The sequence below is a fragment of the Danio rerio genome, chromosome 23 (assembly GCF_049306965.1).
Source record: "Danio rerio strain Tuebingen ecotype United States chromosome 23, GRCz12tu, whole genome shotgun sequence".
NCBI lineage: Eukaryota > Metazoa > Chordata > Actinopteri > Cypriniformes > Danionidae > Danio > Danio rerio.
Genome location: NC_133198.1, coordinates 46,987,501 through 47,006,401, shown reverse-complemented (window position 1 = coordinate 47,006,401; position 18,901 = coordinate 46,987,501). Strand labels below are relative to the sequence as shown.

The window sequence follows — 18,901 nt, the reverse complement described above, 5'->3', positions numbered from 1 at the left end:
AGTAAATGTTGACATTTTTTCAGTTTTGAATGAACTTTCGATTTAAGATGTTTTATTTTATATTAGCATCACAGTAGTATTATTAAAGTAGCGTTACTAGTCGAAAAAAACTTATTTTGATTCAAGAATTATAGCAATACTTGGCATCAATTGTTAATTTTCAAAGACGCATTACAGTGGTCCCTTGCTATAACACAGTTCACCTTTCTCTGCCTCGCAGTTTTGCAGATTTTGCGCATTGTGTTCTGCGTCCTGATTTGCGCATTGTGTTCTGCATCCTGATTGGCTGTAGACCATTGTCTACTGAATTATGATCTATCCGTTGAGCAACAATATGCTCATTTAAAGTAACTTGAATCCATTTACAACATGCTTTTTTTGTAGCTTAAAAATAAAACAAAACAAATTGGAAATGACAATGTGTATTAAAGACATTCACCCCAACACTCCCCAAAATTCTCCCTCTTCTTCTCAGAGGGCCAAATCAAAGGTTACCATGGGCCAACTTTGCCTACTCTAGATGTAAACTTTTGTTGTGTGATTACCTTATGAATAAAGTTGTTGCACATCCGCCGGCTTCCACTTTAGAATGACCAAAGCTGCGTCCCAAATGGCACACTATGCACTCATGCACTATGTACTTATGCACTTACACACACAACAGTATAGTACATGTATGTAGTGTCGTCCCAAATGGAACACTAATGTTTTTTTTACTAAGCGGAAATTCAACCCGTTTCTCTGATGATGTTTGACGGTTAAATCGGTGAAATAAACAACCAAATGATCAAATAATACCTGCCGTGAGTATAACCGCATTCACCATCGGGAGGCTCTATAATTACTCTAGTAAGAGAATTTTGCTTTCACCATCCAAAATAAATAAAGTTATTCAACATGTGCGCCCGATAGCTCCGCCCCTTCTGCTACATAAGCAAACCTGCGGTCGTTGAGTGCGTGAAGTGTCCATCATTACACACTTCATTTTAGTGGCTGAATGAGTGCATCATCCGGGTAATTAAAGTGCACTTGTTATTTTTAGAGTTTTCAGTGTGAACACACTACTTACACTGTTTATACTACAAAATGGCATAGAATAGTGTGTAAGTATGCGATTTGGGACGCAGCTCAAGTTTCATCTACTTGTACATTAACGCCCCATTCACACGGGGCTTCAGCGTCAACGCTTGACTGAAGGCGTGTCTGAAGTTGGGGTTGAAACGATTGTCATAGAAGCGTCAGCCAATGAAAATCAGTCAGCATTAGGCCACTGTCTAGCTGTTGTAATTGCATACAGCGATCTGATTGGCTGACTCTTCCGTCGGCGCTTGAAAAGTTGAACTAGTCCCAACTTCTGCAGCGAGCAACGCCTCTGAAGCAGCGCTGACGGATCCACAAGGCAGTTCGGCAACGCCTGACGTCACCCATTCAAAGTGAATGGGAAGCGTTGACGCTGACGCCCCATGTGAATGGGGCGATAGGTAGCGTTCAGAAGAAGCAAAAAACACCAGTGAAGAAACTCGACAGAAGAACATAACAACCTACTGCCAACTAGTGTTTCAGAAGTGTTATTGCAGAGCAACAGAAACAGCACGCAGAAGTAATAAATATACTACGACTATGCGCAAGGCAGGCGCCGTGGGTCACACCCAGGGCCGGAGCAAGCTGAACTGCCGCTCTAGGCAGAGGACGATCATGCCGCCCTCAACCCCAATGTGAAAACGAAAGTGACCGGTTACGAAAATGAAGTGAGGTGTCGCGGACCTCTTTTCCAGTGCACTATGCACGGATATAACTGAGGACGCGCGGGTGCTGAGGGAGAGAGGTGTCGCGGACACTGCGCTCTCTATTCTGCCGCCATATGCGCGGATATAACTGAGGACACGTGGGTGTCGCGGACCTCAATTCTGCCGCCCTATGCGCGGATATAACTGAGGACACGCGGGTGCTGATGGAGGTGACGCTGACGCCGCCCTCTCTATTCTGTCGTCTATGCGCGAATATATCTGAGGACGCGGGTGGTGAGGGAGGTGTCGCGGACTGAGGACGCGGGTGGTAAGGGAGGTGTCGCGGATGCCGCCCTCTCTATACTGCCGCCCTAGGCGGCCGCCTAGGTCGCCTCTATGGACGCGCCGGCCCTGGTCACACCAATCACTCGGCGCAGTAGTATATACACCAGCCTTACATGTTTAATGAGCAGCCCGTTCAAGTTTGCTTTATAAATCTGTTGTATCTGTCGGTGCCAACAGCCTGGTGGTTAAGCGCGCCGATATATAGCACCATGGTGCTCACGGCGACTCGAGTTCGATTCCCGGCTCGAGGTCCTATGCCGACCCTTGACCTCTCTCTGGTCCTAATACTTTCCTGTCTGTTCTCCACAATCCTATCCCAATAAAGGGTGAAAAACCCCCAAAAATATTATTATAAAAAACAAACAAACAAAAAAATTCTGTTGTGTGTAAAAAAGAATAACCTTATACAGTATGTACATAGCTGCCACATTTCCTGAAGTCACCATCCATTGGCAAAGTTGGAGTTCTTCATCGAGGATACAAATAAATATTCTTTGAGTATTACATCAGCTTTTAGATCATTTGCTGTGTTAATTTACAATCTCATCCTCGCTCTCTCCCGCAGGCTTAGTGTATGTGCCTCCGCGGCCACAATCTACAGACAGTTTGCTTACTAAGCTCTCCTTCAGTACAGACAGAGTCTTTAGCTGAATGATTGTTAAAGCTCCACAGCCAAATTGAATCAATCCAGCGGAGTTCAGAGGAGGGGGGACCATTTCACTGGATTTATGCTCACTGGAGGAAGGAACAGACATTATGTCGGGAAATTATTATTGTAGTAACAAAAACATCTCGGTGTGGCTCCAGGCCTTGATGAATCGTCTTGACGAGTGGAGAAAGGCGCGTTTGGCCAGCTAATTAAGTGCCGCAGTCTCATTACAGCATGCACTTTATCAGAAGCGGACAGCTCGAGGCCCCGCGGTCACCATCCAGGCACCAAAAGGAAAGTCCCGATGTCCCGCCTCCTTGTCGAAGAGCGATAACTTCCTGTCCTTTTAGCCTCGGGACAAGTGCACAAGAGTCATTATCTCGCTGACTCTTTCCCCGCACGTTCTCTTTTGTTTATCCATCGTCCTCAGAGGAGCTCCACTTTTTCCCGCTCCCGGCTGATGCTCCTGGCATATTAAATATTCTCTGGCTGTCCTTTCCGTGCCTCTGTTGCCGGAGCACGGCTTTATTTTGTGAGATCTCTGTATTTCGCTGCAATCTCCAGGGGTCAGCGATTGCTGCTAGTTGTCGTCGTTACCAAGGAGACAGTGTGCGGAGAGAGCGAGGCGTAAATACTGTAGAGGAATGCTGACAATTGCAGGAGGCGATGTGCGACAGTTACCCATCTGTTGAATTGTGCATTATGATGAATTGTGTGTGTGTGTGCGCTGGGAGCATTATTGATGCCCCTCTGCCAGCACGTCAAACTTGAAATGCAAATGAGCGGTAACTACAGAACGGCTGGCGCGCTTCAAGGACACACACTCATTACCGTCGTGATGCTTGTCGGTAGCGAATGCCAATCACTCTTGTCTCGCTGGTTAGCCGTGATGGGGCGGAGGCCGCGGCGGCTCACACTGAGCAACATCTGCTTGCGGACCCCCTCCAGAAATCACCCCTGTAAAATCCGGATGGGCATTTGCATTTTGAATTGACGGGAAGGGCAGGTATCCCAGCACGCATCTCTTATCAGTGATTATGACACCGGCGCGCTAACGGTGATTCAACAGCAATTTCACAGCCCAGAGAGCTCGGAATAATTGTCTTTTTCCGAGTGATTGAGTTGAGCTCTGCGAGCGCTGATTTTCAGCTCCTCGTATCGGCTAAATTGATACAAACCTGTGGCGGGAACAGTCTTTTATAAGCACTTTATAATGCCAGTATTGTGCAGGGCGCTGGGAAAGGTTGAAACGACTTGTTCATTCTGTAGGTCAATTAGACGCTGGATAATAGCACTGAGTATTTATCATCCAGAAACATTTAATCCTTACAAAAATATTGGGGTGGTGTCAAGTGTGTTGATTTTAGTCTGCTGATGATCATATTCTAACTGTTTATAGCCAAACAGCTGTTTTCCATTTTTACATCTATAGGTGCTTTCACATGTGTGGTTCGGTTCATTTGGTCCGGGCCAAGGGCAACAAATTATACATTGTAGCATTTTTCTGCCGTCTTTGGGTGATTTTCACACCACACTGTTGGCTTTGGTCTGAACCAGTTGAAAAGAACCAAAATACAGTCATCTGACAAAATCAACATCACTCAGTGGCCAGATGTTATTGAACGTATTTACTAAACTGCTTTTTGATTCGTTAGAATTAACGTGTTGTAAAATGTCAATGGATCTCCCGCAAGTAAAAAAAAATGGCTGACACAAAATTTTCTTTTTACTATGGAGGGACGACTGCTTTGGCTGATTGTATCCCTGGTGAAAGTATATCAGTGCTTCCTACACAAAGATTTTACTTGGGCGGGCCGCCCAGATATATTATACTTTTTATACCCACTCAATATAATCAAATGCGTTCGATTAAGTAGTAGGAAATCTTCTCTTCTTTACCATTTTCATTTTTAGTCCGCGAGACCTAGCAACAATCATGCAGACTGTTTCACGTGCTCTTCAGACCCACAGAAACGTGCATTTTTGGGACCTAAAAATTTGTCCGGCCCGGGTTTCTAAATATCCTAAAATGTCCGGAATTCAACAATTACTTTTGTTTTCTAAAGCCTTTTTTTGCATTACTTTTTTATTAAGGACTACTTTCCAACTTGTTTCACAGCAGGCAGTGCACACACAGCCGCGATACCGAGAGAAAAAGTAAATAATAGATTAATTAATCCAAACGCCTCAGAAAAAATGTTGATCTATACTCGGAGAGGACAAAATGACATTTACATTGGCTGCAAAATATATGTATACCTTTAGAAATGGTTAATCAACAAGTTTGCCTCATTCAAAATAAAATCTACTCCTTTTATCTTGTAATTATGATCATTTTTAGAGATATTATCTGTTTTTATTAACTTTTCTGTCATTTACTTCTCATTTGCTGGTTATTTTATTAATTTGATGGTTAATATGTTATATAGGCTTTTTATATACATATCTAAAATGCTTTGGCATTCAAGTTTGCTTTGAACTTGAAAGAGAGAGAAGCAGATTTGATTTGTCTGTGGGTGCACATGGCTCCTGAATAGTATAAAAGGGGTAATTTTTTATTTCAGTCTTTTTTAAGTACTTTAACCCATTGAAAGAAACAGTGTCATAATAAATATACAATTATTATTAAAAATGAAATGTTTTGTTTGTCGCATATAGTTAACTATGTGCTGTGGGTAAATGGTGTGTTTCAATTTGGCGACCACCGCAAGTATATCTTAAACCTGTGGGAAGCACTGTATACTATATAGTTTGTATACATCACTTTAGACGAACTATACATTTCAAGAATGAGGCGCAGCTGTGGCTGAAAAACTATGTTCAAATGCATTGCAAACGGTAAAGGTGCATAGTCTAGGAGGTCCTCTTCAAGGAGGTCTCGGTACAGTTTTTTTGGTCTGCTTTTAGTGCACACTCAAGTGTGATTGGTACATTCACACCTGCCCAAACGAACTGCACCAAGAGAGAAAACAAGCTCTAGTGTGATTCAGCCGAACTAAATAAGGCAGAAAACACCCTGAAGCAGGTCGCACACCAGAAGCGCCACTCATGCATTTCAGAATTCTAAACAAAGGTTTCTATCAGGGTACACACACCGGCGTCGCAAATCAACGGCTGTCCGCGGCGCCCTGCCACGACTCAGGACACTGTTCATATTTTTGCCACACAACTGAGCGCCATCTGATTAGTTTGTGATGGTGTGCGATACTTTCAACTTTCATGTGCACACTGTGTCAGACGCATCTGGTGTGTGACGCCCTTAAGACACCTCAAAATATGTTTATGTTTTTGTAAATCATCCTTACAAATATATTGGTGTGGTGTCAAGTGTATTGATTTTATTGTTGATTTTAGTCTGCTGATTATCATATTTCAACTGTTTACCGCATTCATAGTCTATACAGGTCAAATACACATGGATAATAGCGTTCATTAAGGATCACCTACAAACATTTGAATTATGTTTAATCCTTACAAAAAAATTGTGGTGGTGTTAATCTTAGTCTTGTTTATTATAGTCTACTGTTTACTGATTACCATATTCATAGCCTATACAGCTGCTTTTAATTTTTGCATTTAAGGCACCTCAAAATATGTTTAATTATTCATATTAGCATCATAAAAGTAATATGAAGTCGTTTTACTCACCAGTTGACATAATTTTGGTTTGATGTATGAACTCTAGCAATACCTGGCAACATGGTAGAATTTATGCATATATAATATATAGCCACTGCATTTTCTGGTCACCAGTCATTGGCAAAACTATAGAACTATGTTATGGATGCAAATAAATTTTATACGAGTTTTACATCTGTAGTTTAAACCATTTTTTCTTTCTTCAGGATGGCTAACTACTATAGTACTTTATGCAGCATGAATAATGTTACTTTTTTTTCTTCGTTTGCCACTTGGTATGCACTCAAAGCACTAAAAGAGCTGAAAAATGTATCAGTGCAATGTGCTTGACCTTACCCTCCATTTCCAGCATGGTGAAACGCCTAGAGGTAATGTATTTTTCCTTTTTTCTTCTACTCATTCAGTGTAAGAACTTGAATTTTAGATTTCTACACTCAACATTCAGCCTATAGATGCTGTTGTAACACAACAATTATAGTTATATAAATAAGTGACTCAATACTGTAGTTTTTTACAACCATATAAACAACATACTTTAGTAAACCATTTACTGTAGTAAAAACTAAAGTATAAAACAGTAGTTTATCAGTTCACTATAGCCTCCTTAATACGCTATAGAGTACTGGATCATTGATTAACATTTATTAAGATGAAAATACTAAAATATTTAAAATATAATAGCTATTACAGTTAATAATAATAATAATAGTGCCGTTCGAAACAATATGTACATTCAATTAAAATGGTATAGGAGTTCACTGAAGGGGAAAAAAGCCAAGCCCAATCAAACTAGAATTATTAGTAATAATCTAATTCTGCTGCCATCCATATTTCATACTTGTTGAGTGAAATAAAACCGCCTACATTCACAGTCACCGGTTATATTTACCTCAGAAGCATTTCAGATGTAATTTTCCTTCCACCCACGGCGACCGTCGAGCGTTGACCGTTAACTGAAAAAAATCTCTTCACAATGTTATTCCGCCTAATTGAAATTCCCCAATGACAGCCAGCGCGCTCCCGCTCCCACACTACGTATCCCTCCGCCGCGCTGGTTAGATCCGGGAGTTTCTCTTCGCGGAGAATCAAATCGCATCAGTGGGCGACTGCAAACGCACGCAGCCTCCTCTCAGCATCTCCTACCTTCGCCTTAAGGGACAAAACCAAACATTAAACACTGCCCAACACCTGGATCTATCTCCTAAAGCCGTATATTTTCACCTGATGTGAGAGAGTGTTTTGCAGGGAGCAGTGATGGGCGCGTTTGGAGTGATTCTGAGGAGTTTACATTGTATGGGACTCTACATCCAACTTAGTGCCAGTGTCAGACAACCTGGGGGCGATGATGTGGAGAACCACATATCCAGCAACGGTAAGATTTTCCGGTTCACATTCACGGGTTTGTGGTCGGTGTACGGGTGAAACTGGGAAGCGATCCGCGCGCAAACTGCACAATGATGGAGATGCGCAGAGCAGTTCATCACCAATATATACATATATACAGCAGAGCACACAACTGCACTGAGCTTATTTACAGGTGAAACATGACATTTGACGGTGAAATCATGGTATTTCAAAAGTACTTTATGTCCTATACCAGTACTTCAAGGAATGCAAAGGTTTTGCCGTCATTGGTTTCAGGTGGTATTGTGATTAACACAAACCAATGTACCCAATTTAAGATATTTAACAGAATATGTTAAATTACTAGTGTTAAAGACATGATTTAGAGTGTGGATCAATCTAATGGAGCCTTTTATATCCTACAATAACATTGTGCAAGCTTTATGGTGATATTATAAATACTGTTTTATAGTAATACACGAACCTAAACATTGATTTTATTTGCTTTCTGAATCATTCTTTTATAGTCTATGCTTTTGGACTCTCGAAATGTGGTTGTTTAGTTAGCTTTTTTTGTAAAATGATTGATGATTTGATAATAGATTGCACCATGTGAAAACAATTATGCTAAAGATAACTATCAAATACCTCTTCTTATCAAAAATATCCGAAATACCCCTTCTACAAAATATTGTCATGATGCTTAAATCACTTGCAAAATACAGTAGTTGCTTTTTCTTTCTGACAAGCCATGTTTTTTGGTGAGATTCACCCAGTTTAATAGTTTAATCGTTCATTTTTCAATAGCATACTGTCATTAATGGTACCGGGTTGTATAGTGTTAAACACGCATCAAAGTACCCACTTTTAGATACTTAAAATAATCAATTGAAATACTATTAGTATTTCTATTAGTGTAATAGTACTACCATGGTTAAATCGTTACCACTGAAACATCATACAGTTGAAGTCAGAATTATTAGCCCCCCTGTTTATTTTTCTCCCCAATTTCTGTTTAACTGAATTTGTTTTTTTTTTTCAACACATTTCTAAACATAATAGTTCTAACAACTGATTTATTTTATCTTTGTCATTATGACAGTAAATAATATTTGACTAGATATTTTTAAGACACTTCTATACAGCTTAAAGTGACATTTAAAGGCTTGACTAAGGTAGTTAGGTTAACTAGGCAGGTTAGGGTAATTAGGCAAGTTATTGTTTAACGATGGTTTATTTTGTAGACTATCGAGAAAACAAATGAGCTCAAAGGGGCTAATAATATTGTCCGTAAAATGTTTGGGTTTTTTTCTCGCCGAAATAAAACAAATAAGACTTTCTCCAAAAGAAAAATATATTATCAGACACACCTTGAAAACGAAAAAAGAAAATTCAAAGAGGCGCTAATAATTCTGACTTCAACTGTATATAATAATAGTTTTAAATGTGGATCAATTTAGATGTCCCCATTTATATCCAAAATACCATGGCGTAAGCTTTACTGTGGTATTCCTTAGCTTCATCAGATGATTTACATAAAAAGACACAAACCTACCTATGCAGGAATATGATTTGCGTTTATATCTTGATTTAGACTCATTTTGACCATGTTCTTCTAGTCTTCATCACACTCAGGGTTTTTAGACTCCCAAAATATGTTTTTTTATTTGCTTTTTGAAAAATTTATGACACAATTGACAAGATAAGCTGATCAGTTTTTCCTTCTGACAAGCTTTTTTTCCCGACAAGTTACTTTAAGAGGTACAAACCCAAGTACCTGAGCACCTCAAAATACTGTAGATTCCAAATCACAGTATTTTATAGCTTTTAAACCATATACACTAAAAACAACTCATTTTTGCTGCTTGTTAAAACGGATTATTTAAAATGAGCTGAAACAACACAATTCTTGATTTTCTTTTTTGGACAACTTAATTATTTTAAGTTCAATCCACCTGTATTTATTACATTAACTTAATGGATTTGTGTTGGGACAGCACAAATGAATAGTGTGAAACCCTGTATATCACAGTACTGTCCAGAAATCGAATGTAAAATTATATTTTTGGTCAATGATGGTCTGTAAATTGTGGTATTTTTACACTTTTTTGATTGATGGCCATACTAATGCTCTATTGATGTTGTTAAAAGTACCGTGTCTGGTTCTTTTATGTGAACTATATTAAATGATTACTATATTTAAGGTGCTTATTTAGTTTTTGTACCATGGTGTTGCTCTATATAGTCTTGTCAGTGAAACATGGTTGAATTTTGCTGTTACTTTTTACCCCAGATGGTGATATCAGTACGAAATAATCACAATTAAATACAGCCTTTTACTAAATATTGATATTTTTGGGGGTTTTGCCATGGTGCTAATCTGCATTGCTTTAATAGTAGCTATTTTTTGACGCACTTGAGATTTGTTTAATCAAATAGTCCCTTTCTATTGTTTTCCTCACAGAAGGAACAATTATGTGCATTTCAAGAGATCTCATTTTTAATTCATCATTGTAGCATCTTGATGGCGAATGCATTGTTCAAATCAAAGCATATGCATAAATGCTTATTCTGTATTCGTTTAAGAAGTTTTGGTGATTGCGCGAACAATAGATGACTAATGCAATGAATAAATCAGCGCTGACGAAGCCAGGCATGCATCGCGCTGATGAAAAGAGTTCACACGCTGGATTGTGGGTCGCTCACCATGAAATTAAAGGGCAGAATGTGATCAGAGCTGATATTCAGGAGGAATATTAAGAGGGCCAATGGAGTAAAGGGAGTTTAATGCGCGCTGATGTTCTGGATTAGATGCTGGACGTCTGTATGGTCTTGTGATGGATTTATAGTGGGCGAGATCAGACTGTTCTGGATTTATACTAAGACTGAGGGTTTTTTTTGTTATTTCAAATGGTTTTGATTGGAGGATGATCTTAGTTTGTTAATTTGCCCATGTTTTAGTGGGCAATTTAGTGTCAATTTTGGCCCTGTGAATACAGTCTTGTACTCATGGATGAAGGCTTGATTGGCTAAAAATTGACATGTACATGTTTGGGTGTGAATTTTAATTATGATAATTTTATTAAGTGTGTTTTAATGCTGATTCTGGCTGCTTTAAACATGACCCATCATGTAAAAATCTATTTTATTACTTATTGTTTCATCCATAGGATATATATTGTCATATTGCACAATCCTACTAGTGTTATTCTGAGATGAACAGTAGAAAAGTTCTGCTCCAGATTTTGTTTTAACATTTTAAATCTTAAAAAGTCTTAAATTTACTGAAATATTGTGTTGTAGGTCTTAAATCATTTTAAACAGGTTTTAAATTTCCAAGGAAAGCTACCAATTTGGAGGAGATCCATCCAATCACCAACAATACAACTGGAAGTTTTCTATTGCAAAGAGATACAGCAAATTCTACCAACTAAAAGCCATAAACTAAACACAATTACTCATGATAATAACAGAGCAACATATAGTTGACATGATCTTCCATAAAAACTATTCCCAAAAGTAAGGGATAGTGGACATCATGTTTATAAATGGACTTGAAACATAAGGTTTTACAACAGAAACACATTAGATTGAATCCATTTGCACCAAAAGCCAACAAATGCTGTATATATTTTTGATGAATCATGTAATTCTCTCTGTAATAAATATACTTTGATCAATATTAAACTTTCCTTTAAAAAACAAAACATTTATGTTGAAAAAAAAAGTGTATACAACTAGAGTTTTTTTGTTTCAACACATTAAAATGTGTGGGGAAGAAATATCTACATTTGATTTTTGTGGCAGGCAAAACAAAAAATTCAATTGGCCCAACTGGGCCATTATTTAAAATTTTCAGTGTTTAGCCATGTATAAAAATTAATCTATAATATTAAATTTAATCTATAATGGTCTTAAAAGTAATGAAGGTACTAAGCCGAAAAGAAAATGAATGAATGAATGGTATTAAAAGTTCTAAATTTAACTTGATGAAACCTGCAGAAACCCTGTGTTTTATAAAATCTATATCGGAATTGAAATGTCACTGAAACGCTTATGGGTTATTACAGCCTGATCTCACGAGGAAACGTAAGTATTTTACGTTTTGACAGTTTAGTGGCTAATTTGAACGAATTCGTATGAGTTCAGTTGTACGAAAATGTACGATTTTAAAAAGGAGGCGTGGCACCTAACCCCACCCCTAGTTTATCAAGGATGTACCGCTGGATCGCGTCTCACTATAGTTGTTAAACGGGATATTCAGACATCCCAAGTCTCCCGGAAGTTCCGGGAGTCTCTATGCATTTGCAGGACTCCTAATGGCCGCAAACGAGTGATTCGGACAAAACCCAAATTTTTAAAACAATAATTTAAAACAAAACAGATAAAAGCAGACAATGACATGACATAACAATAATTATTGAAATATTGTTTACACTAAATATATACACTATAAGAATGCTGGGTTGTCATAACCGAACGTTGGGTCAAAAATTTCATTCTTTCATTTTCCCTTAGTCCCTCAGTCCCTTTATTAACCTGGGGTCACCACAGTGGTGGAAAAAGTACTGAAAAAGCATACTTAAGTAAAAGTACCATTACTTGCCTAAAAATATAGTTTGAGTAAAGTAAAAGTACCTGTTGTAAATATTACTCAAAGTAGGAGTAAAAGTAGCCCTTTTAAAAGTGCTCATGAGTAGTGATTATTACGCTGTGAAAACCTGATGCGTTTACATGTAATTTGTTGATGTGTGTGTGTAAACGTAACATTCTGTAGTGCATGTAGTTTTTGCCCAGCATTCACACAATGTCATAAGACGTTAATATTAGGTTAGGTTTAGGTTGTGATGTCAGGTGACCAAAATGTCTAGCCGGCGTCTAAGGACAACGTTATTTTGATGTCCAATAATAACATCAAATGACGTTGAAATTTGGTTGATTTTAGGTTGTTAGAAAGTGACCAAAATCCAATGTCGAGCCAACATCTTAAACCAACATCCTATTGACGTCAAATACTGACATTTATTCATCAGTTATGGCAACCAAAATTCAACGTCTGATTGATGTCATAGTGGTAACGTTGACACAACGTCAAGCTGTGACATCATTAGGCGTTGATATTTGGTTGGTTTTAGGTTGGACATTGACATCGGGCTGACGTTGAGTTCTGATGTAAACCCGATTTTCATTTCCAAACAAAATGCAGCGTCTCCACGATGTTAGGGTACAATTTCAATCTGACGGCATGTTGATGTCTTGTGCCTGCTGGGTGTTTAAGGTCCTTTTGGTCATCAAACAGTAAATATAGATCATCTTTTCATCATTGACATGTAGGGCTGTAACAATATACCGGTATGACGGTCTACCACGATTTGAACGTGCACGATTATCATACCATGAACAATTGCATATCAACGGTTTTAACCCTTAAAGACCGAGACAGCCGCCCGCGGCTAAAAATAAGTATTGCTCTTAAATGTTTAATAACTTTTGATCCGCTGATCCGATTCATACAATTCAAAGATTGGCATAAACAAGAGAATCTCAGCTTTCCAGTGCGGTATCAGATAACATTCGCGGACTTTCAGAGGCTCCGGAATCAGTGCGGTTACGTCATCAAAATTTGACCACGCTGATTTGACAAAGAAACGCTCGTCACTGTGTCTCCAGACAAACCAGACATGATACATTGATGCATTGTCCCTCCTCCATGCCCAGATTGGTTCAAACTCGCTATATCACAACCAATAAGCATAGGTTTCGCTTTTGTTTGTGGACCAACAATGAGCTTTTTGAACAACACGGAATGAGAGATAGGCATACATTTATGCGCGGCTAAATAAAACGCAAAAAAAAAGTTTTGCATGAAATAATTCTCATACTAAGTACTTTTGCATGCACAGCAGCACAGAAACATGACAAAACAGTGACACAGCAAAGACGAACTGCTGCTCTTGCTGTTTTCAAAAGACGCAAATGAAGGTGCAGCTGTTTGTCTGCATTGCAGACAACCATATCCAAATCCATATCCACAGACAACCATATCCATGCTGGCACATAAAACCTAAGGATGTTCCATATTGAATCTAGTTTCGGTATGTAACTATTTATAGTATAGTAAATATTTATATCTATTTTTTTACTGAGGATTTGCACCATGTTTATTTGGACTTTATTTGGACTTTGACACATTATTTATTATTTTCTTATTTTTTTACTTGTTCATTGTAAGTGGTGTTGTTTATAGTAACTGAAAATATATTATTTGGAAAATGTCAAATTTGCTTCACTGTTCTATTATTTTGTAACATTTGTAACATACCGTATACCGCGAAACCGTCAAACCGTGGTATTGTTTTAGACGATTATCATACCGTAAAAAATTCATACTGTTACAACCCTATTGACATGCATCTAAACCAGGGGTGCCCATACTCGGTCCTGGAGGGCCGGTGTCCTACAAAGTTTAACGCAAACACAGGGAGAACATGCAAACTCCACACAGAAACGCCAGCTGACCCAGCCGAGGCTCAAACCAGCGACCTTTTTGCTGTGAGGCGACAGTACTACCTACTGTGCCACTGTGTCGACCATTAGGTTAATTTTTTCAATCAATATTAATGTTTTTTTTTTAAATCCAACTGTTAGATTTGTTCAATATTTGACCCAACATTGAGTTAAAACAGCCCAGCATTTCTTATAGTGTATTCTTCATCATCACGCAGTCAGTGCAACAAACAAAAAACTACATATTTGCATAATTGCTTCCCATTTTCCTATTGATGTGTCATTTTTTAAATATGATTTCCCCAATTTAGAGTGGTTTTAATAATATAATCGTCCATTTCTGGTGTAAATCAGAGCCGTGTCCTGATCTGTGGGGTGACGGACAGCTCCACGCGCTCCTGTTCAATACCTTTGCGTTGATTTGCGCCGCTGGGAAAAGCGTGGCCTGCGGTAACGAGGCTTAATTAATGTCAACAACAACTTAAAACCTCTGTTTTGCTCTGACCTCCCAGTAATGAAACAAAGAGCGCAGACCCGGCGGACGCGCGGCTCACAGCACATGCATAGCAATAGCAGAAACACACACACACACATTTACACGCCAATAGAGCTTTAATGCACACACACCTGCCTTCATCTGCTGGAGTCATCATCACTGGAGATGTGGACGTCAGTCTGAATTCAGAATTGATCAGATTTTCTTGTGTGCTTCTGCTCTTATGAAAGACTTCAACACTCTACTGTAGGCTTTCATTAGTATTTGTCACTGTATTTGCTAGCACGAAGTAGCAGCGAACAATTCTTGTACAGCATTAATTAATCATTAACATTTACTAATGCATTTTTAATATTCATGTTTGTGAAGATTAGTTAATGCACTGTGAACTATCGTGAACTAACATTGGACTGTACTATTTTCATTAACATTTGCATTAATGAATCAATACTGTATTAAGTGCATGGATCAATGTGTTTAAGCTTTGGTATATCAAATAGGTTGATTGGTGGATTTACAGTAATCTTACAGTAACTTACTGGTCATTTTGTTTGCCAATAAGACTAAATTTACAAGCTCACTGTAAATGTATACTATTAATAATCACATTTTTGCTGTGTTTATACATTACAGTTGCGATCAATAATTTACTCTGCGCATGTTAAATTTGGTCTCACTGGCAACCACAGTTACTAGTAAGTTACTGTGAATTTTACTGTATTTTTAGTGTGTAATGTGAGATTAATACATTTTTCCAGATTTTAAAAGCTCGATTTCTTTTAAATAAGTCATTTGCAGAAGCTTTTTTTTCATATTATTTTTTTCCTTCATTTTCCTTTCATTATTTATTTTCTTTCTTTTATCTTTTTCATTTTTTTCCTTCTCTTTTTCTTTTTTCTCTCATTCTTTTCATTTTTGTTTTATTTCTTTTCTTTCTGTCCATTTTCTCTTCTTTTTTCCATTTTTTGTCTTTCTCTTTTTCATTTTTTCATTTTTCTGTCATTTTTTTCTTTCTCTTTCTTTTTTCATTTTCTTTTTTCCTTTTTTCATTCTTCAATTTTTTTCTTTCTCTTTCTTTCATTTTAAAGTTTTTTCATTCCTTCTCTATTTTCTTTTTCCATTTTTTTCTTTTTAAATTTTTATTTTATGATTTCTTTCTTCATCTTTTCTTCCGTTTTGTCTTCTTTTTTCCATTTTTTCTCTTTCTTATTTTTCCTTTAATTATTTTTACTCTTTTATTCATTTTTTCTTTTTTTCCATTTCTTTCATTTTTTCTTTCATTTCATTTGTGTATTCTTTTTTTTATCTTTTTTGTCCTTTTTCTTTTTAAACTTTTTCTTTTTTTGTTCATTTTTTTTCTTTTTAATTAAATTTTTTATTTAAAAAAATTTTCTTTCATTGTTTTTTTTTCTTTTTTAATTAAATTTTTTCTTGCTTTCTCTTTTTTAATTTTCTTTATTTTTTCATTTTTTTCATATTTTTCTTTCTTTCCTTTTTCTTTCCTTTTTTTGTTTCATTTCTTTTTTTCTTCTTTCTTTTATGTTATCTATTTTCTTTTTTCTATCTTAAATATTTTTCTTTTTTTTTTCTTTTTTTTGCACTTTTTTGTCTTTTTAAATTTCTTTTTGTTCTTTCTTCGTCCAAAATACCTCAATGTGTGCTTGCCACATAAACAAGTGTGTGTGTGTGTGTGTGTGTGTGTGTGTGTGTGTGAGTGTGTGTGTGTGTGTGTGTGAGTGTGTGCGTGCATGCATGCGTGCGTGCGTCCGTGCGTGTGCATGCGTGTGTGTTGTTTTTACTGTATTTATTTAGATTTTTTTATTTGAATTTATTTAGAGATTTATAAAACTAGAAGTTTCAATCATAATAGTTCATTGCAGAAGGAAAGGCCTGTACTAAACAGTATTGCTGTGAATATTTCAGTGAGCCTGCTGCCACACTCTTTTGTTTTTTTTACACACACACACACACACACACACACACACACACACACACACACACACACACACACACACACACACACACACACACACATCTATTTATTGTGTTTGCTGTTTTAATAATAGCAGATCATTATTGTCCAGAAGTGTCCATAAATTGACAGTAGCTGTGTGTGTGTGTGTGTGTGTGTGTGTGTGTGTGTGTGTGTGTGTGTGTGTGTGTGTGTGTGTGTGTGTGTGTGTGTGTGTGTGTGTGTGTGTGTGTGTGTGTGTGTGTGTGTGTGTGTGTGTGTGTGTTAATGTTGCAGCACATGTCCATTAGCGTTTTTTAACAAGTTGCTTACTGGTTTGTTTACTCTGAAGAAACAGCTGCAGTCAGCTCACACTAATAACCATCAGCAGCAGTCAACTGTTCATGAGGACACACACACACACAGATACACACCACACTTATATACACACACAAACTCACACATCACATTCATAAACACAAACTCGCACAGTCACACACATAACACATTCAATTATACACGTATACATACACACAAACATTCACACTCACCAATAACTCTCAGACACACACATGACTCTTATTCGCACAAATAAACTCACGCGCTCACAAACACACACCACACTCGTACACACATAACATATTCACTCATATACAAATCCACATTTATTCACACACACATCACACTCATACACACACACTCACGCACACACACAGCATATTCTCTTGACTGTGGGCCTACATACAAAACTTTTCACTGAGCTCAGTAAAATGTTCTTTGATAAGTTCTCTTGGTGATATATCTTTACCTATCGTCAATACACAACCAGATCCATATCCACATGGCCACAGTATTAATGTCCCAGTATAGTAAAGGGGACACTGCACTGTCAGTGGGCACCATCTTTCGGATGAGACGTTAAACCGAGGTCCTGACTCTCTGTGGTCATTAAAAATCCCATGGCACTTCTGGTAAGGAGTAGGGGTGTAACCCCGGTGTCCTGGCCAAAGTCCCTCCATCCTTACCCGTCATGGCCTCCCAATCATCCACATCCGCCAAATTGGCTCTATCACTGTCTCTCCACTCCTCCTATAGCTGGTGTGTGGTGAGCGCACTGGTGTCATTGTCCTTTGGCTGCTGTCACATCATCCAAGTGGATGCTGACCCCCCTCATGATGGTCAAGCACTTTGGGTGTTTGACCATAAATAAATAAATAAATAATAAATACACACATTACATTACATTACTTTACACGATACTATCATCTATCGGCACAACCCTATAACTAACACGCTTGTCCTGGACCCGATTTCAGCTGGTCATTAGCCCCTTTCAAACAGTGATACTAGAGCTCTGCAATTATTCGAAAATTCGATTTCGATTTCGATTATGGCTTCTAATGATTATGAAAAACCATTAATCGAGATAAATGATTATTGCATCATATACCAAAAGAGCGAAAGACCGCGTGCTTATGTGTGTGTGCCACACGCGCGCACACATAAGCACGCGGTCAGCATTCGGTCTCATTCGCACGCTGAAACGAGCAGAGGAGCGCAGACATCTAAAGTAATCTTAACGTGAGCGCTTTAATGGTCAAATAGGTGTCAAATTGCGGTGATTAGTGATTATTCATATCAACCCTCATTTGCGTAATAAACAAACGAGTTGAGAATCAAAAGAAAGAGAAACCATTAAGAGACAGTGCGAAATGCTGCAGCCTGTTTTATCATTAATCAAACCACGAGAAAAAATCCCTCGCTGCTCTTGACTGAAGGATTTTTGTAGCTAAAGTGTTTTTCTTACAGTGAAGATGCTTAAAGCACAGTTTGTTTCCTATTTTTATTCTATTGTATTTATTTCTCTTTCCTTTGCAGGGTGGAAAATAAATGTATATATACAGTTGAAGTCAGCATTATTAGCCCTCCAGAATATTAGCAACCCTTTTCCCCCAATTTCTGTTTAATGGAAAAGTTTTTTTGTACTTATTTATGAACATAATAGTTTTGATGTCTCATGTCTAATTACTGATTTGTTTTATCTTTGCTATGATGACAGTACACAACATTTTACTAGATGTTTTTCAAAATACAAGCATTCAGATTAAATTGCAATTCAAAGGCTTAATTAGAGTAATTAGGCAAGTCATTGTATAACCGGAGTTTCTTCTGCAGACAATCAAAAAATATATTGCTTAAGGGGGCTAATAATATTGACCTTAAAATGGGTTTCAAAATATTTA

General features: G+C 37.7%; 1 protein-coding gene across 1 annotated transcript in view; it reads left to right on the top strand.

Annotated features, from left to right (window-relative positions):
• Positions 1–7,447: 7,447 nt before the first annotated feature.
• vstm2la (V-set and transmembrane domain containing 2 like a) overlaps positions 7,448–18,901 on the top strand; it is a 95,819-nt gene continuing 84,365 nt past the window's right edge. Inside the window, exon 1 of the mRNA XM_073939432.1 lies at positions 7,448–7,732. Coding sequence (XP_073795533.1) covers positions 7,615–7,732 — 118 coding nt within the window. The 5' untranslated portion in view covers positions 7,448–7,614. The remainder of the gene's footprint in view (positions 7,733–18,901) is intronic.